Raw genomic sequence first — 21,660 nt, forward strand, 5'->3', positions numbered from 1 at the left:
AACCGGGGACCCGGTGACAAAAATTTTGCTGGAGATGCCTAAGGCCGAGCAGGGAGACTTTCCTTAAATAGATGCCAGAGAGGGTAGGGTAGACTTACAGAAGGACATACTGCCTTACAAAAGGAATTTTTGGCAGGTCCCTCGCCACCTTCCAGCAAACGTGGATCTGTTTCATGGGGCCAAGGATGAAAGAAGAGATGGGCTGGAGTTTTATAGGCTCCTGAAAATAAGAAACAGGGCACTTTACCCATCAAGGCCCTCCTGGAGTGAGAAGGCACTATTCCTACTCACCCTTTTCATTAAACGGGGTATGCCAGGCGAGCAAATAATTATCTGGCTTCAGCTGTAAGCAGCCTTCAGTAGTAGCTGGATCCGGCCTCCGCCCAGGAAGTTTCTCTACGATTTCAACATAACGTTTAACCATCTCACGGTACAGATCATCCAGGCACCAGTAGTCTGTGGAGAGGAAAGGGGAAGAGAGTATCAGGCAAGACAGCAAAAGGCAACCAAAGATTCCCAAAGGCCGACCAGGGATGGGTGTGAATGTATGTGTCTATGTGGGTATGTGTTCGTGGCACAGGACACAGAGTATGAGGCCTTTCAGATGTTAGAGCCATTTAGAAACTGAGTCCCAGGGAAGTTAAAGTGACTTGTCCAAGGCCATGCAGCTCTTATGTGGTATGGCTGGTATTTAAATCCCAATTTTTTGATTCCAGAGTTGGGCGCGCTCCTTTCTGTACCACATCTGTTGGGACCTCATCTCCTGGGCAGCACACATTGCTGGTACCTAATAAATGACTTCTACTATAAGTCATTGTTGTATATACTGTTGTTGTAATTATTGTTGTATATACTATACAATAATTTTTTTAAAATAATAAGAACTGGGGCAGCTAGATGTCGCAGTGGATAGAGCACCGGCCCTGGAGTCAGGAGTACCTGAGTTCAAATCCGGCCTCAGACACTTAACACTTACTAGCTGTGTGACCCTGGGCAAGTCACTTAACCCCAATTGCCTCACTAAAAAAAAAATAATAATAATAAGAAGAAGAAGAACTGTGACCGAAATCTGAATTCAATTTATAAACAATTTTATAGATTAGGTGGGCAAAAATTCTGGGACTCACTCCTGGGTGAACTTAATTAGCAGAACAAATAAATATGAATGAATACAAATAATAGGGGCAGCTAGGTGGCGCAGTGGATAGAGCACCGGCCCTAGAGTCAGGAGGACCTAAGTTCAAATCTGGCCTCAGACACTTAACACTTACTAGCTGTGTGACCCTGGGCAAGTCACTTAACCCCAACTGCCTCACCAAAAAAAAAAATTTAAAAGTTTTTAAAAGTTAAAAAAATTAAAATATGAATAATAGCTAGCATTTTAGGGTTTTCAAAGGCTTTACAGTTATTATCTCCTTTGATCTTTATAACAATCCTGTGAGGTAAACACTATTATCACCCACTTTTTATATATGAGAAAACAGAGGCAGGCAGGGGTTAAGTGACTTGCCCAGGGTCACAAAGCTAGTAAATATCTGAGGCAGGTTTCAAACTCAGATTTTCCTAATGCCACCTACTGGACCCCCTAACTGTATACTGAATTATTTTATTTTTTTTTAATTCTGACATTTCTCTTATTGTTATTGTGTTTCAGGAGAATGTAAGCTTCTTGAAGCCAATGGACTGCTTCAATTTTGTCTTTACATCTCTAGGGCTTAGCACAGTTCCTACAACATACTGTTATTTGTCCTTCATTCTCTTAAGTTTTTTAAATTATTATTGTTTAGAATTATATTTTCCAAATTACATGTAAAAGCAAATTTTGACATCAATTTTTTAAAACTTTATGTTCCAACTTCTCTTCCTTCCTCCCTTCCCACCCCCACCCCAAGAATTCAAACAATTCAATGTAAGTTATACATGAGTAGTCATGGAAAACATCTTTATATTAGCTAGGTTATAGGAGAAAACAGATTAAAAACAAGAATTCAGATTGAGGAGTTGTCAAAAAAATGTGTTTCAGTCTGTTTTCAGATACCATCAGTTCTTTCCAAGAATTCAGATTAAGGAGTTGTCAAAAAAATGTGTTTCAGTCTGTTTTCAGATACCATCAGTTCTTTCTCTGTAGGTATATTGCAATTTTCATAAGTCCTTCAGAGTTATATTGGATCATTGCCTTGCTGAAAATAACTGTGTGCTTCCCAGCAGATCATTTTACATTTATAATTGCTATTATTTTGTATACAGTACGTTTCTCTCTGCCTCAGTTCATGTGGGTCTTTCCAGGTTTTTCTGATAGCATCCTGTTCATCATAACTTTTATATAGTACCTTAAACTTGACAAAGAATTTTCTTCACAATAGCCCAGCAGAGTAGGTACCATACACTTTGCCATTGTAGTCAATCATCATAACGATTTCCCTCTATCCTATTCCCTTCCAATGATGTTTACTCTATTTTCTATCTTATTTTGCCCTACTCCTCCTCAAAAGTGTTTTGCTACTGACTGCCCCCCTCCCCCACTCTACCCTCCCTTCATTCACCCTTCCCTCCTTATCCTCTTCCCCATCTACTTTTCTGTAGCATTAAATAGATTAATCCTTCCAATTGGGTGAGTATGTTATTCCCTCCTTGAGAACTCTCTGATGAGGTTAAGGTCTTTGAGCTAATTCTGTTTTCTTAAAATTTTCTTCCTCCCTCCCTCCTCAGCTCTCCCTATGAAATCAAGGCATTCAATATATGTCCTACATGTGCTGTTATGCAGAACATCTTCACCTTCTTCGAAAGTGTTTTGCTTTTTACAGCTCCCTCCCCCAAATTTCCCTTCCCTCTTTCCCCTCTTCTCCCACTCCCCCTTATCTCCTTCCCCACCCACTTTTCCACAGGGCAAAAATATATTACCATGCCCACTTGAGTATGTAGGTTATTCCCTCTTTGAGCCAATTCTGATGATAGTAAGGTTCACTCACTGCCCTATTCCTTCCCCCTTTTCCCCTCCCCATCATAAGCTTTTTTCTTGTTTCCTTCATGTGAGCTACCTCTCCCCAGCCCACCTCTCTCCTTCCCCCTCCCCCAGTCTATTCCTCCTACCCCTCAACCCTATTATAAAGATGTCATTATGGATTAGCTAGGTGGTACAGTGGACAAAACACCAGCCCTGGACCCAGAAGGCCCTGAGCCCAAATCCAGCCCCAGACATAAGACACCCCACCCTATTTTCCCCACAAAGAACTAGGATAAATAAAAAATGAATGCTTTACAGATATCATCCCTTCATATTCAATTCAGACCTGTGTCCTCTGTGTATTCCTTACTGAGAAAGTTCTTGTGAGTTGGAAGTATGATCTTCTCATGAAAGAATGTAAACAGTTTAATCTTTTAATGTCCCTCATGGTTTCTTTTTCCTGTTTACCTTTTTATGCTTCTCCAGGGTCTTGTATTTGAAAGTCAAATTTTCTATTCAGTTCAGGTCTTTTCATCACAAATGCCTGAAAGCCCTCTTTTTCATTGAAATCCCATTTTTTCCTCTGAAATATTATACTCATTTTTGCTGGGTACATGATTCTTGGCTGTAGTCCCAGTTCCTTTGCCCTCTGGAATATCATATTCCATGCTCTCCGGTCCTTTAATGTAGATGCTGCTAGATCTTGTTTTATCCTTATGGGAGCTCCACAGTATTTGAATTCCTTTTTTCTAGCTGCTTGCAATATTTTCTCCTTGACCTGGGAGTTCTTGAATTTGTTTATAATATTCCTGGAGGTTTTCCTTTTGGGATCTCTTTCAGGAGGTGATCAATCAGTGGATTCTTTCAATTTCTATTTTATCTTTTGATTCTAGAATATCAGGGCAATTTCCTCTTACAATTTCTTGGAAGATGATGCCTAGGCTTTTATTTTGGTCCTGGTTTTCAGGTAGTCCAATGATTTTCAAATTATCTCTCCTGGATCTGTTTTTCAGATCAGCTGTTTTTCCAAGGAGATATTTCACATTGCCCTCTATTTTTTTTCATTCAATTGGATTTGCTTTACTGTGTCTTGATTTCTCTTAAGGTCACTAGCTTCCATTTGTTAAAATCTAATTCTTAGGCAATTATTTTCAGCAGACAGCTTTTTTATCTCCTTTTCCATTTGAATTTTCAAGCCGTTGACTTTTTTCTCATGACTTTCCTGCATTGCACTCATTTCTCTTTCCATTCTTTCCTCCCTCTCTCTAAATCCTCCTATGTCTACTTTCTCTTCAAAATCCCTTTTGAGAGCTTCCATGGCCTGAGACCAGTCCGTATTTTTCTTGAAAGCTTTGGATGTAGGGGTCCTGAGGTTCTTATCTTCTTCTGAGGATGCACCTTGATCTTCCTTGTTGCTGAAGAAACTTTCTATAGTTCTAAACTTTCTTTGCTTGCTCATCTTGCTCGCTTTTACTTGACTTTTCGCTCCCCACTGGGGGGCCCTGCTTCTAGATTATACTACTGTCCCCAGCTTCAGAGGGTCTCAGGTGTTTTGGTTTGAGGGAGGGCAGGTTTTTCTCTTGCCTGGCCTGTTCTCTGGTGTGCAGATAACCTCAAGCTTACTTATTAAACAACCAACCAGCAAAACTTTCTGTGGTTTAAGAAAACATAATTAGCTTAGATGAGCCTGCACCCCTCTCCCACCTGGGCCACCTGCTGCTCAGGATTTCTTCCTGGTTCCCCACTGGGGAGGAAAGCCAAATTCCTCCCTAGGTCCCGCTGACACCTCTGCACTTTCCCCTCTGGCCAGACATTCAGCCCTCTCACTTGACCGCAGGCTCAGTTCCAGAAGACACTGGTGCTGCAGCTGATTGAGGTCTCTGTTGGCACAATCGCGGGGTTGGACTTTACCAGTGGCTCAGCACAGCCACGTTTAATCTGTCTATGGCTGGAAAACAATCTCAGCCCATATTCTTGTGGGTTTTTCTGCTCCAGGGGTTCTTTTATTGCTGTTTTTGGGGGTAATTGTATCAGGAGCTTTGTGCGTTTAATGTTTAATGTCCACCATCTTGGCGGCATCCTGCTATCCTTCATTCTCAAAGAGGACCATGACATCTGAGTGAATTGGATTTAAGTGAGGGAGAGCTGTGTTAGGTCATCAACTTCACTCTCGCCAGAGCTATTTGGGTCCAGATATATATCAGGATGACTGGAGTTGGCCCTGGATGTTTAAGGCAATGGGTGTTAAGGGACTTGTCCAGGGTCTGAGGTGAGATTTAAACTCAGGTCCTCTTGACTCTTGGGCCAGATCTATCAACTGCACCACCTACCTGCCCTGCCTAGAACATACTAGATGCTTAAGAACTAAATTGGAAAAAAATGAAAATTTGAGAAAAAATTAATTACTTCTATTTTCTATCAATAGTTCTCTTGTTCTTTGCAGTGTATCAAAGAGCTTTTGAACATCTTGGGTTTTTTGTTTTGTTTTGTTTGCAGGGCAATGAGGGTTAAGTGACTTGCCCAGGGCCACACAGATAGTAAGTGTCAAGTGTCTGAGGGGTCTTCCTGAATCCACAGCCAGTGCTCTATCCACTGCCATCTAGTTGCTCCCAAGCTTTTGAACATCTTGACTGTGAATCTGCATCTTGGACATGTTATTATGGGGTATATAGCGTGTTGGGCCTGGAGTCAGGAAGACCTAAGTTCAAAGCTAGCATCAGACACTTGCTACTTATATGACGTCGGGCAAGTTACCTTATCTCTGTTTGCCTCAGTTTCCTCATCTGTAAAAGAGGAATACCAGGACCTCCCAGTGTTTGTTTTAAGGGTTTAATGAGTTCATATTTGTAAAAATGTTTATCATAGGGCGGCTAGGTGGCACAGTGGATAAAGCACCGGCACTGGATTCAGGAGTACCTGAGTTCAAATCCAGCCTCAGACACTTGACACTTATTAGCTGTGTGACCCTGGGCAAGTCACTTAACCCCCATTGCCCCGCAAAAAAAAAAATGTTTATCATAGTCCCTGGCACATTGTAGTTGCTAGTTATATTTTTTCTTCCAATGCTGGCTTAGGAGGAAACTGTATGATGCTTTCTAACCTAAAAACCCTACTTGTCTTTTCATCCTCAATAGCAACAGACAAACAAAAAGCTATTCTTCCATTCTTAGTGCAATACCAAATTTTTATAAGCTCTTTTCTGGGTGCAAAGAGGATACTTTCTAAACTCCTGAGTGATTGTTATTAGGATGTTTCAGCTGGGAGATGGCTCACCCCAAAGAGTCTAACCCTTAGATCCTCAGGAGTTATGGAAAAAAATATTCCAGGAGAGAGGTGCCATGGTGACAAGGTCTGTGAGATATGGCCGGGCTGTGCCAAACTGATGGGCCAGAGGGTGACCGTGAGGCAAGGTGCAGAAGGAAGCACCCAGTTCTGCTAGGTGACCATGCAATAAATTATAACTTGAATACACTGTTTGTTGTTGAATCATTTCAGTTGTCCCTTCATGACTCCATTTGGGTTTTCCTTGGCAAAGATACTGGAGTGGTTTGCCATTTCCTTCTCCAGCTCATCTTACAGATGAGGAAACTGAGGCAAAACAAAGTGAAATATATATATAACTTTATCCATATGTGTGTAATATATGCATATATAAGATATAACCTATATCAGATTACCTGCTGTCTAGGGGAGGGGGGAGGGAGGGGTGGGAGGGAGAAAAATCTGAAATTGTAAAGCATGTATAAACAAAAGTTGAGAACTATCTTTACATGTAATGGAAAAAATAAAATACCTCATACATTAAAAAAAAGAAAGAGAAGGAATATAGAGGAAGGAGAAGAAATAAAAGAAAAACAACAAAGAAAAGGAAGAGAGGATTAGAGGGAGAAAGGAAGGACAGAAAGAAGGAAGGAAAGAAAAGTGGAAGAAAGGAAGAGAGTCGGGGAGGAAATAAATTACTGCAGAGAAATAATCTCAGCCCCATGTTACAATGTTCAGAGTGCTAGATTTAGAGACAGAGGATGTTGGTGTGAATTCCACCTCTTCTGTTACCATTAACAAAAAATAACCGTTAGCAAATCACTTAAACTCTTTAGACCTCAATGTTCTCCTCTGAAACACGGAAGGTTTGGACTAGATGATTTTTGACTCTAAATTGATATTCATTCCTCTGGGAAAAAATGCCTAAAAAGAATTGAATAAAAATTCAATAAATACTAAAAAATATATATATATGCATATATATAATATAAATATATATCTTTTTTGTTTCCAGGGGGAAACCTGGCTGCTATTGTGAATACATACAGTAGTACTTCATGGAAAGGGAGAAGGGAAAAAGCATTTCTTATGTCCCTGCTATGGGTCAGGCACTGTGGCTTTTATCTCATTTGATTCTCACAATGACCCTATGAGGTAGGTTAGTAATAATTTAATATATGTCTTCTCTTTTAAAAAATGTTTTCCCAAATTAACAATTTTTAATTAATTTTATTTAATTTATTAACTTAATTAAAATTTTAATTTTATTAATAAGAATAATTTTAACATTCATCGTGGGTTTTTTTAAAGTTTTGAGTTCCAAATTTCTATTCCTCTTTCCCTCCTGTCCCTCATTGAGACAATTAGCAATCTGATATAGGTTCTACATGTACAATCAAATATACATCTTTTCGATAAAAACTCTAGGGCTCTTTTCTGGAAATGAATAGGAATCTGGGAATGATAGATCACCCCTGTTTCTAAAATGGAGGGAATGTTAGAAGTTAAAAGGAGTCACTAGTTAATGTTTTTGTAATTCCCAAATTGGAAAGTATTGGCTCTGTCAGCTGTTACTGTAGGTGGTCTTCTTCCTCATGCTTTTACTCAGTAACAGCTGCTGGGGCTGATTCATTTTCAGAGAAGCAAGCTAATTGGTAAGTAACTGAGATTTGTGTCCTTGTATTTTCCCAGCATCCTCACCAGGCATCTTTGCAGAGAGTCCTAGGAGATTTTGGAAAGAGAAAAGGGGAGAGAGAAGGGAGAGGGAGAGAAGAGAGACAAAAAAAGGGAAGAAGAGAGGGAGTGTGAGAGATCAAGTGGTGGGGAGGAGGGAGAGAGAGAGACAGAGAGACAGAGACAGAGACAGAGAGAGACAGAGACTATTCTAGACTATATGTCTGTATTGAGCTTTATCACCAGTTAATTTTCAATGAATTCACTCTGCATTTTGAGACATCTCTCATGCAGGAGAAAATAGGCCACAATTAATTCAAAAAGACTGGGGCAGCTAGATGGTGCAGTGGATAGAGCACCGGCCCTGGAGTCAGGAGTACCTGAGTTCAAATCCGGCCTCAGACACTTCACACTTACTAGCTGTGTGACCCTGGGCAAGTCACTTAACCCCCATTGCCTCACTAAAAACAAACAAACAAACAAAAAGACTAAGATACACAGAGATGGGGTACAATTAGTTTGTTAACCCTTCAAGAACAAAACGTGTAGATAAAATTTGTTGGAAGGCATGTGAACTATTTGGACCAGCTTGGTCTGTTTGTAAACCAATAATGTCTTTCCCACACATCTAAACATATGTGACCCAAAAAACCATTCTTATAACTCAAATCCAAGTTAAGAAGCTTGAACCTTCCTTCAAGTACCAAAGTGAACTAGAAACAATGTAGAAAGACAAATATAACCTAATGAGCATCACTGAGATTTACTGGGGTGTTGTTGTAGGGTCCTAAACAATGAACATTTATCAATTTAGAGTCAGAGTGCCTGGGTTCAAATCCTAACTGCCGCTTACTAGCTGTGTGACCTTAGCCAAGTCATTTCACTTCCCTGCATTTCAGTTTCCCCATCTTGGAGGAAGGCCTTAAAAGTTTCTTTTAGCTCTAAATCTATAATCTTAAGTCTTCACTTCCATGATTTATTTCACAGCATCTGGTGAGTAGTTTCTATGTCCTTTCTTACAATGCATGTAAGAATGTTTTCTTCTAAGTAGTTCATTACTCTAAGTGCCATTCATCACCCAGGCAATGAAAATGAATTGATTTTACTTGCTAGAGAATATACACACCTTTATATTCAGCTATTTTCATAACTGAGGCTCCCCCCCATCTTGTGATTTTTGTGTATTGAGTGTTTACTTTCCCTTTCCTAGGGGAACTGAGTTAACATTTATATGTAGAATCCCAAGGGGAAAAAAAAGCTATAAGCACTTCTATCAGAGGGCCTTCAATCCCCACCTGAGAGAACAACCCAAGGCCATCTTCCTGGCAACACCCTGGAATGCAGAGACAGAACTCCCTGGAAAGACTCATGACTGTATTCATTAGTTACTTTCCTATATACCTATGTATATTTAATTGCTTCTTTACTGTCTTAAGCTTTTTCAAAAAATAATAAACATTTTTATTTATAGTTTTGAGTTCCAATTTTTATCCCTCCTTCCATCCCTCCCCTCACTACTCCCTGAAGTGGTAAGTGATCAAATATGGGTTATACAGTACAGTTATGTAAAACATTACCATATTAGTCATCTTGTAAAAAAAATTGAAAAATGAAAGAAACTGAAAAATAACATGCTTCAATCTGTGTTCCTTCAATATCAGTTCTTTCTTTGGAGGTGGATAGTATGTTTCATCAATAGTCCTTTGAGACTGTCTTGGATCATTATATTGTTGAGAATAGTTGTCTTTCTCCATTCTTCATCAAACAATATTTCTGTCTCTGTGCAAAAGGTTCTCTTGGTTCTGCTCACTTCACTATACATCAGTTCATACATGTTTTTCCAGGCCTTTCTGAAATCATCCTGCTTGTCTTTTCTTATGCTTTTACTCCTAAAACCAACTGTGAAGATTACCTTCTGCCTTCCCCATTAACTTTTTATGGCTAAGTGTTCAGCATAGAAAACAACAATAAGATCCTTCAGCCACCCTTAAAGGGGTAGGCGGACATTCCCATCCTATGCCTCTTATTCCTCTCACACAATTGCAGATCTCAAACCAGAGCTAGTAGGCAGCACCTTATTTCCCTGTCCAGTCACCACCTGGAATCAATCAATCAATTAATAAGCATTTACTAAATACCTGTATGCTAGGTCCCTACATGTTAGGTCCTGGAGATACAAGTGCAAAGAATGAAACAGTCCCAATTCACAAGAAAGCATCCCTAATACTCATCAGAAATGAGACATTTTTTGTATAAAAGGGGAAAGTTAGGAAGTCATCTTTGTAGCTGCCACCCCTCCATCCTCCATCTAATATGCAGATTTACAAGACTACAACCTTCCTTCTGAGGAGGCCTCAGTGGACTCTTCAGAACATACTTTAATAAATCTCATTTGAACATGTAAGTCTTGTACCTAGTTTTTCTTTTTCCTTTCTTTAGGGTGACTTCTGAATGATCACATTTTGCAAATGATCATTCATTTGCAAAGGCTTTTGCCACCAAATGTAGGAACTGAAATGAATTTTTTGATCATACATGACTCTTCATGATTCATGGACCATAGCATGCCAATGTTGTCCATAAGGTTTTCTTGGCAAAGATCTGGTGAGGTTTGCCATTTCCAGTGAATTAAGACAAACAGAGAGGTCAAGTGATTTGCCCAGGGTCACACAGCTAGTAAGTGTCTAAGGCCGAATTTGAACTCAGTTCTTCCTGACTCCAGGCTGAATGCTCTCTCCACATCAGTTGCCCTCTATTAAACTTACTAGACTGGTAAATGGGGGGGGGGGCTGCTACAGACATAGAAGGAAAGGGAATAAACACTTATATAGGACCTACTCTATGTCAGGCACTATGCTAAACACTATAAATATTATACATAGTATACCCGAATTTTAGCAATGTGCTGGGGAAAGTCTCATATCAAGAGATAATGTGGAGGAGTAGAAAGAATTCAATAACTCAATTCAATTCAACAAGCAATTATTAAATAGCTACTATGTGTCAGGTTCCTCCAGGTATTAATAATAATAATATAGGGCATTAAAGTTCCCAAAGTACTTTACAAATATCATCTCATTTGATACTCACAACAACTGAGGGAGGCAGGTGTTCTTTTTTTTTTTTTTTTTTAGTGAGGCAATTGGGGTTAAGTGACTTGCCCAGGGTCACACAGCTAGTAAGTGTTAAGTGTCTGAGGCCGGATTTGAACTCAGGTACTCCTGACTCCAGGGCCGGTGCTCTATCCACTGTGCCATCTAGCTGCCCCCGGCAGGTGTTCTTTTTAAAAATGTAATAAATATTTTTATTGGGGCAGCTAGGTGGTGCAGTGGATAAAGCACTGGCCCTGGATTCAGGAGGACCTGAGTTCAAATTTGGCCTCAGACACTTGACACTTACTAGCTGTGTGACCCTGGGCAAGTGACTTAACCCCCATTGTCCTCCAAAAACAACCCACAATAAATATTTTTATTTATAGTTTTGAGTTCCAATTTTTATCCCTCTTTCCCTCTGTACCTTCCCCCCTCCCTGAGGCAGCAAGCAATCAGATATAGGTTATACATGTATGATTATGTAAAACATTACCATATTTGTCATTTAGTACAAGAAAACTTGAAGAAAAAAATGAAAGTGAAAAATAGCATTCTACAGTCTGTTCCATCAATATAATTTCTTTCTTTGGAGGTAGATAGTATGTTTCATCAATAGTCCTTAGGGTTTGTCTTGGATCATTGTATTGTTGAGCATAGTCAAATCTTTCACAGTCCTTCATGAAACAATATTGTTCTCTCTGTGCACAATGTTCTCTTGGTTCTGCTCACTTCTCTATACATCAGTTCATACAAGTCTTTCCAGGTCTTTCTGAAATCATCCTGCTTGTCATTTCTTATAGCACAGTAATATTCCATCACCATCATATACCACAATTTGTTTAGCCATTCTCCAATTGATGGACATTCCTTTGACTTCCAGTTCTTGGCCACCACAAAAAGAGCTGCTAGAAATATATTTGTACAAATAGGTCTTTTTCTCTCTTGGGCGATGTCTTTGGGATATGATCCTAGCAGGGGTATTGCTGGATCAAAGGGTAGGCATAGTTCCATAGCTCTTTGGGGAGGCAGGTGATCTTATTGTTCCCATTTTACATATGACGAAGCTGAGGTAGATAGAGATTAAGTTGCCCAGAGTCACACAATTAGTAAGTTTTGGATACAAAGTCAAAATCAAAGAACATGGGGGCAGCTAGCTGGCTCAGTGGATAATGCACTGGTCCTGAATTCAGGAGGACATGAGTTCAAATCTGGCCTCAGACACTTGACACTAGCTAGCTGTGTAACCCTAAGCAAGTCACTTACCCTCATTGCCCCACCAAAACCAAAACCAAAAACAACCATATCCAGAAAAATTAAAGAACATTAAAATCTTTTTTTTCGATCATATTGCCTCCATTACGACCTTGCATGAATCATCCATGCCCCTGTTATTTCTTGCCTTTATGACTTTGCTAATGAACTTCATCCACAAGTGTCCTTTCCCATTCTTCTTGGCCTATTCAAATCCTATCCAATGTTCAAAGATTGGAAGCTCGAGTCCCCTACCTATCCTAAGTGTCTTGCCTAGCCAATAGTGATCTCTCCTTCCACTAAATTCTTATTGTATTTGCTACCCACACCACCCCATGGAATAGAGTATGAGGGCACTAGATCTGAAGCCAGGAGGCCTCAGTTTGACTCCCACTTCAGAAAATTCCTAGTCGAGTGATCATAGGCAAATTGTTTACTGTCTCAGAATCTCAATTCCCTAATCCGTACAATGGCAATGATGATATTAGCACTAACTATTTCAGATTATTCTGGTAAAGAAAGCACTATGTGAAACTTAAAGTGAAGTATAAAAGTGAATTATTGAAATCAAATCCTTATCTACAATACTATTTTATAGCTTTAACATTTAAAAATTGTTTCCCTCCCTTCCCCCCAAATCAAAGAATGTTGAACTTAGAAGTCAGGGGACATGAGTTCATATCCCATCTTAGTCACTACCAGCAGTGAGGTCATAGGCCAATCACTTTCATATTCATATTTTCCTAATCTATAAAATGGAGTTAATATACTCATATTTCTTGCCTTAAAAGGTTGTTGAAATGAAGGCATTTAGTAGAATCAGAGAATTTCAGTTATAAAGGAATCTCATCAGACATCCACTCCAGAGCATACCTGAACAAAAATCTCCTTATAGAGATTTGCCTGACAATAAGGCTTATAGCCTTAAATAGAAAAACTCTAGTGAGAAGGAGCCCCTTACCTCCTAAAGGAACTCATTCTCTTTTGGGTATCTCTAATCAGAAGACTCTAATTGGAAGGAATTTTCCTTGCATCAAAGCTAAACTTTGCCTCATATTAACTTTCTACCGACTATTTGTTGTGCAAAACAAATGTCATCACTCTTCCACAGAGCAACCCTCCAAATATTTGAAGATACCCAAATTCCCAGTCCCAAGTCTTCTCTTTTTTCAGGTTAAAATGCCCAGTTCTTTTTTTTTTTTGTAGGGCAATGGGGGTTAAGTGACTTGCCCAGGGTCACACAGCTAGTAAGTATCAAGTGTCTGAGGCCGGATTTGAACTCAGGAACTCCTGAATCCAGGGCCGGTGCTTTATCCACTGCACCACCTAGCCGCCCCCTTAAATGCCCAGTTCTTTTGACATCTGGACTCATAGTCCTTCATGTGCCCGTTGTCCTTCTTTAATCTCTTTGGTTTCATAGATATCCTTTCTAACATGTGTTGTCCGGAACCAAACATAATACTTTAGATGTACTCTGATGAGAACATAGTACATTGGAACTATTTCCTCATTAATTAAGGTTTTGCAAGACATACAGTGATGCAACTGTGAATTATTATTATTATTATATCCTTGCAGATGAGATAGAGATGTGGGCTGGATGAAAGCGAGAATGAGCAGACACAAAGAAAACTGGGTAAAGATCTTAATTATAGTGTTGTGGGGTCCTGTCCTTGGCTCTGTTTTTAAAATAAAATTATCAATGATTTTGTCAGCACCACTAGGAAAGTGAATATGTCAGGGCAGAAGAGTTAGCTTTTTCTTGTGCAGAAGAGATAGCAAGGTACATCCCCCTACTACAGAACTACCAAGGACAGCTGATGTGAGTGATGTCTGAGGGGCAGCTAGATAATGGGATATGGACTGATGTATCTTGGGTTGAACAAATCTATGAGAGGAGGTGAGAAAGAGAATGATGTAAGAGAATTGAGCCATGTGTAGGCGAGAGAAGGTCAGAGGAGTAGAATTGCAATGCCTGTGGTCTTTGTTCCTAGGCATTTCTCTACTGGTATTGACCCTGTGGTACAGGGACTAGGACTCACAAATGTCTACGTTGGTCTGTGATGACAGCCTGTGTCATTTCAGAGCCCACAACAATCTGAGTCCATGGTGATGAAAGCCTTGTGGTCAGATTCTGCCCAGAGCTCCCTGTCTGAATTATACCAGACGAGTTTACTCCCAATTTCCTGTCCCAAGAGAAGGGTATGCAGCAGCCAGCAGGCATATAACAGACTTGGATGAAGGAATAGATGGCATGCTTATCTAATTTGCAGATGACACATAGCTGAAAGAGGATAGCTACCACATTGGATCTAAGAAAATCTCTGAAGACTAAAATGAGGGGACAAACTAAGAAGATAAAATTTTAAAGGGCTAAACGTAATAACATTAACATGTGTGGCATGACAATCAAAATAATAGATGTGATCTTAGACTATGCTACCAGAATAGGAGCATCAATATTAGGGCATATTAGGTCCTACTGCCTGGTCCCCAGTCAGATTATATCGGTATTATTGTTTTCAGTTCTGTGTACCACATTTAGAAAGATGATTGACAAATTGGAGAATATCCAAATAAGGGCAACCAACGTGGCTATCCCACTTGTGATTTCTTTACTATATAGGGGACTCCTTGGTGGGGAACTCCCTCCACCAATGCAGGTTGGCACCTTTTCTACAACTTACACTCTTAGAGAATTGCCTAGAGGCTTGAGACATTAAGTGACTTGACCAGGGTCACATAATCAGTACGTGTCAGAAGTGCAATTTGACCCCAGGTTGCCCTGGCTCCAAGGCTGCCTATCCATCCACTGTGTTCTGCCTTTAACCAATATAAGCATTCCAGGATGCTCAGTGTGGAAAAGACTGAGGGGGGACATGACCACTGTCTTCAAGTATTGAAGGGTTGCTCTATGGAAGAGGATTCCAAGTTGTTCTGTTTGGCCTAGAGGGCAAATCTAGGAATAGAACACTGTGTAAGAAAAAAAAAGTTACCTAGTGATTAGAATTGTCCAAAATTAGAATGCAGTGCCATGAAAAGTAGTCAGGTCCTCATCACAGTACATCTTCAAAGAGAAGCTGTATGACCCACTTTCCTGAACTATTGTCAGTTCTTGCACAGGTAATGGTTGAACTAGATGACCTCTGACCCAGAAGTCATCTGGGATTGGGATTATATGTTCTGGGATTCAATAATTCTATGATCTGTCTCATCCTCTACACTCACAGGTTTAATTTCATTCTCTTTTTTTTGTGAGGCAATTGGGATTAAGTGACTTGCCCAGGGTCACACAGCTAGTAAATGTTAAGTGTCTGAGGCCAGATTTGAACTCAGGTCCTCCTGAATCCAGGGCCAGTGCTTTATCCACTGCACCACCTAGCTGCCCCCATTTAATTTCATTCTTGAACCTGACAATGAGAATTCTATAAGTTCTTTATAAAACCCATTAAATTTTATTTTTATTCAGAATTAGATTATCTGAAGAAAAACTTAGCATTCCAGTGAAACTATTTCTTTACTAAACCATGATCCATAAAAGCAACTTTAGAAATCTGAATTCAAATCAGACCTCAGGCATTTACTAGCTGTGTGACCCTGGGCAAGTCACTTAACCCTCATTGCCCCCCCCCCAAAAAAAAAACCCACAAAAGAAATATAGGCTTCAGGAGCCAATCACATCCTCATCCCTTTCCTTTATCTTTATCCTTTCACTTTTCTAGATTCAATCTGCCCAGACCCCTTCAAGACCAAAAAAAGTTTACCAGAGTAAACATCTGGCTTTATATCTTTCCACCAACCTCACAATAAACAAAGTATCACTGTGGTGATAAAAGTTTTAAACATTTCCAAAAGTTTTCAGAAAGCAAACAATTCCCCTTTATCACTGACTGGTATTGGTCTCCCAGACTAATAGACAGGGACAAATTATTTCCTATTTCAGCAGGGATCTTCTGCTCCTAATTTAATAACCACCTTTAGATCCAGATAGGAAATTTTCTTTGCTTGTGGGCTATGTTCCCTGGCCTATTTGCACACAAGCTGTTGTTGTGTTGTTTGTTTTTTGTTTTTTTTAATGGGCTCTTCTCAAATTGAACCGTGCCATCACTGAGAAAGAAGACCCATCTTGTTCCTCTTGTACGGTAGCAGTCACACTGGCTAACCTGTTTGGCTGTAGCAAGATCTGCTGACCTAGACACACCTAGAAAGTTATTTTATACGCTTTCAGTGGACCAGATGAACTGGAGGATATTCTATTATCTTTGTTGTTGTTGTTGTTGTTGTTTGGCAGGGCAATGAGGGTTAAATGACTTGCCCAGGGTCACACAGCTAGTAAGTGTCAAATGAGGCCAGATTTGAACTCAGTTCCTCCTGAATCCAGGGCTGTTGCTTTATCTACTGCGCCACCTAGCTGCCCCCACTCTATTATCTTTTATAGTGAAATGATGTTGATCTCATTTTTGTATTTTCTTCATCATACATGTTTGATCCTGAGTCTCCCATAGACTTACATAATATGAACATCAGAAGAGACTTCAGAGGTCATTGAATACATCACATAACTGAACAATGATAATGGATGAGACTATTGCTTTAAGATTTCTGTGTTAATATGAACATACACATATGTATATATGTGTATCTACATACATGCATATATATAATCTCATTTGGTCCTCTCACATCAACCTTGTAACGCAGGTGCTATTATTGCTCCCATTTACAGATAGAGAAATGGATTGAAAGAGTCTAAATAACTTGCCACAGCTAGAAGGTATTTATGGTGGCATTCAAACTAGGTCTTGCATGCAGGCTTCAAGTCTCACTGTATCCACTACTCTAGAGGAATCAAACAGGCTGTAGGCCGGCTACATTTTTGAGTTTGGCCTGAACCAGATTAAAATGTAATTGGGAAATATTTAACAAAATAAATAAAAATGCAATAAAACAGATGTTCAGTCAATTCTCTGTGACCCCCATAGATTATAGCACACCAATATTGTCCACAGGGTTTTCTTGGCAAAAAAAAAATGCTGGAATAGTTCGCCATTTCCTTCTCCAGCTCATTTTACAGATGAAGAAACTGAGGCAAACAGGGTTAAGTGACTTGCCTGGGGTCACACAGCTAGTAAATGCCTGAGGCCTGATTTGAATTCAGGTCTTCTTGACTCCAAGCCCAGTGCTCTATCCATTGTGCCACCTAGCTGCCTCCAAAAACCAGATAACATTACATTTTTAAACTGGGTCAATATGAAACTTGCAGCGATCCTTATCTATGCATTAGTGACCCCTCATTTTAATTTGAATTTGATACCACTACATTATTACTCTCACCTCTATCAATAAACTCCTCTGTAGCTATGTCCCCCAAACTACCAAACTGTGAATACCCTTTAACCCAGAAATATCACTACCAGACGCATATCCTAAAGAGATGAAAGAGGGAAATGTCCCATATGCACACAAACAAAAAATATATATAGTATCTTTTTGTAGTGGCATAGAAACTAAGGAGGTGTTTATCATTTGGGTAATGGCTGAACAAAATATTATATATGAACAAAATATGGAATATTATTGTAATGTAATGGTGATGCCATTGTGCATGGAGTGATGGGCCTGGAGTCAGGAAGACATCTCCCTGACTTCAAATCTGGTCTCAGACACTTACCAGCTGTGTGACCCTGGGCAAGTCACTGAACTCTGCCTCAGCTCCTTATCAGTAAAATGAGCTGGAAATGGCAAGTCACTCCAGTATTTTTGCCAGCAAAACCCGTAAGGGGGTCACAGAGAGTCAGACATGACTAAACAATAACAACAACCTGTCGTTAAACATTTATTAGTGGACCCCTGTATTGCTCTTTAAATATAGCTTTACTTAGAAGGAACATTAGGGGCAGCTAGGTGGCACAGTGGATAGAGTACCAGCCCTGGAGTCAAGAGGACCTGAGTTCAAATCCAACCTCAGACACTTAACACTTACTAGCTGTGTGACCCTGGACAAGTCACTTAACCTCAATTGCCTCACCAAAAAAAAAAAAAAGACTAACTTAGAAGGAACACAGTACAAGCCAGAGGGAATGAGTGGGACATGACAAATAACTGAACAACAACAGAACACGATGATGTAAGAAATGGAGAGACAGTTTTTCAGAAGCCTGGGAAGGTGTGTATGAAATGATGCAGAGCTCAGAAAGAATAAACAGAAGAATAATTTGAGAATATTAACATTATAAAAATGAAATATTTTAGGGGCAGTTAGATGGCGCAGTGGATAAGGCACCGGCCCTGGATTCAGGAGGATCTGAGTTCAAATCCGGCCTCAGACACTTAACACTTACTAGCTGTGTGACCCTGGGCAAGTCACTTAACCCCAATTGCCTCACTAAAAAAAAAAAAGAAAAAAAAAAAAAAGAAATATTTTGAAAGACTGAAGAACTCGGATCAATGGAATAATCAACCATGAGTCCAAAGTACTGGTGATGAAGAATGTCCCCTACTCCTACAGAAAGACGATAGATTAATAAGCAGAATGGAACACATGTTTTTTGAATATGGGCAATATGAGAATTTGTTTTGCTTGACAACATGAATTTTGTCATTTTTTTTCCTTTTTTTCCCAGCAGGAGGTGGGGTGAAAGGGAGAAAAATAAAAGATTCATAATTGAAAACAAATTTTAATTTAAACAAAAAAATAACAGGTTGAGAAAAAAAAGAAACTCTTCTACAATATCAGCCAGATGTTGTTTGTAGACCGTTACTGAGGAGAAGGTGATTCTGGATGACCTCTAAGGTGCTTTCTGGCCCAAAGTACAGGATTCTATATCTTTTAAGACATTGTTTTCTTCAATGAGATTATGCACCTTTTTTTTCCATTTGGCCAGATGAATTTTTTAAGGAATTGTTTTCTTCATTCAATTGGATTTGCTTTACTGTGTCTTGGTTTCTCATAAAGTCACTAGCTTCCATTTGTTCAATCCTAATTCTTAGGCAGTTATTTTCATCAGACAGTTTTTTAATCTCCTTTTCCATTTGGCTTTTCAAACTATTGACTTTTTTCTCACGACTCTCCTGCATCACTCTCATTTCTCTTTCCATTCTTTCCTCCTTTTCTCTACATCTTTCTATTTCTCCTACTTTCTCTTCAAAGTCCCTTTTGAGAGCTTCCATGGCCTGAGACCAGTTCATATTTTTCTTGGAAGCTTTGGATGTTGGAGCTTTGACCCTGTTATTATCTTCTTCTTCTGAGGTTGTATTGTGGTCTACCTTACCCCCAAAGAAGTTTTCAATGGTCTTCTGCTTTCTCTGCCTGCTCATCCTGGCTTACTATTTCTTGTCTTTTAACTCCTTCTTTAAGTGTGGTGCTGCTTCCAGGACACACTGTTCAAGCTACTGCATGGCCCGGGGGATGGTTGGGCTTCTTCTCAGCCTGCCTGGCCTCACTTTCACTTGATTTTAAACTCTCCACTGGGGGGGCTGCTTCTCCGCTCCACTCCTGTTCTCAGCTTCAGAGGGCCTCAGGTGTTTTGGGTTGGGGGGGGGGGGCAGGCTTTAATCTCACCTGGCCTGTTCTCAGGTCCGGAGATAACCTCAGGCCTATTTACTAAGAAACCAACCAGCAAAGCTTTCTGTGGTGTGGTTCTCAGCTTCCGATGAGACTGCTCCCCTGTTCCCCTCCCCGACCTGGGTCTCCCGCCGCTCAGGATTTCTTCCTGGTTGCCCGATGGGGTGGGACAGTTGAATCCTTTCCCCCAGTCCACTGGTACCCCTGCACTTACCCTGCCCAGGCCAGCCATTCAGTCCGACCGCACGCTCGGTTCCAGAAGACCCCAGTGCTGCAGCCGATTCAGAGGCACTGGGGCAAATTCCTCTGGTGGGTGTCTGGTGTGTCGGCCCAATTGCGGGGATAGGCTTAATTTGTGGCCCAGCACGGCCCCCTGAAATCTATCTATAAATGGAGAAAACTCTCAGCCTGTATTTTTGTGTGTTTTTCTGCCCCAAGGGTTCTTTTATTGCTATTTTTGGGGTTATTGTATCAGGAGCCCTGTGAGCTTAATGTCTTTCCTCTGCCATCTTTGCTCCGCCCCGAATTGTTTTCTTTAATCAATCTTTGTGCTTCCTTTTCCAAACTGCTGATTCTTTTTTCATAATTTTCTTGCTTTGCTTTCATTTCTCTCCCCATTTTTTCTTCTACCTCTTTCAATTGGTTTTTAAAATCCTTCTTGAGCTCTCTTCCCATTTTTTCTTCTACCTCTTTCAATTGATTTTTTAAATCCTTTTTGAGCTCTTCCAAGAAGGCTTTTTGTTCTTGAGACCAATTCATCTTTCCTCTTGAGGCTTCACATGTAGGCAATTTGAGAGTATTGTCCTCATCTGAGTTTGTGTTTGCCTCTTCCCTGTTGATACAGATGCTCTCAATGGTGAGAGCTCTTTTTTGTTTCTTATTCATACTGCAGCTTATTTATTTATTTATTTTAAGTTGAGGTCTGCTCTGGGGGCACCAGGGTCCCTGTTTTAAGCTTCTTGTGCTGGGGTATAGGGGCTGTGTCACCAGCTTTTTACACTGATGCCTGTATAGCTTGTGGATTTCCCTCCCCCCCACCACTTCCTGTCTGAGCATGCTGGGATCAGTAGGCCTGGTCGTGCCGTCCTGTGCATGGTCCTCCAGCTGGCAACCTGCTCTCTTGGCTGGTGCAGGTGGTTTTCACCACTGTCCTGCTGCGCCACCAGATTTTTGAGCCAGGATCCAGGGGCCTCAGTTGCTCCACTGTGGCCCACAGCTTCCTGCTGACTTGCCCCAACCCCCTCGGCGCTGAGCTGCCTCGCTGAGCTGCCGCCCTGCGCTGCGCCTCGCTTTTGCCCGAGTCAGACAGAACTACTATTACTACTACTATACTACTGCTGCTACCACTACCACCACCACCACCACCACCACCACCACCACCACCACCACCACCACCACCACTACTACTACTACTACTACTACTACTACTACTACACTGCTTTACTACTTTACTACTTCCAATTCTGCCCTCTGGGCAGACCCATTATAAATTCAGCCTTCTATAAATGTTTTCTTCTCCAGTCTAAACATTCCCAGTTTTTTCTGCTAAGCAACATATGGCATAATCTCAGGATCTTGTACCCAATCATTTCCTATATGTATGTGGTCTAATTTTATTGAAACCCTCTTAAGGACAGAGTCTTCTATTTTTGTATTCTCCACAGTGCTATCCCCCTAAATATACACTTAATAAATGCTTTCTGAATGACTAAATGAGCCAGTGCCACAGATAGACTCATTTCATCCAAGATACATCAGCCCCTTTCCTATTATCTACTACTCCTAAAAATTCTGGAAGAAGCATGGGAATCATCAGCCACCACTCACTTAAACCACTTTTGGCAGCCCCAGTATAGCAAGAGTGCTCTTGTCTC

General features: G+C 40.4%; 1 protein-coding gene across 1 annotated transcript in view; it reads right to left on the reverse strand.

Annotated features, from left to right (window-relative positions):
• The window catches only part of ADPRHL1 (ADP-ribosylhydrolase like 1), a 66,011-nt gene that overhangs the window by 36,632 nt on the left and 7,719 nt on the right, over window positions 1-21,660 (reverse strand). The window contains exon 2 of the mRNA XM_043990592.1: window positions 292-456. Within this exon, the coding sequence (XP_043846527.1) occupies window positions 292-456 (165 nt within the window). The remainder of the gene's footprint in view (window positions 1-291; window positions 457-21,660) is intronic.

This window comes from Dromiciops gliroides, chromosome 3 (assembly GCF_019393635.1).
Source record: "Dromiciops gliroides isolate mDroGli1 chromosome 3, mDroGli1.pri, whole genome shotgun sequence".
NCBI classification, from domain to species: Eukaryota; Metazoa; Chordata; class Mammalia; order Microbiotheria; family Microbiotheriidae; genus Dromiciops; species Dromiciops gliroides.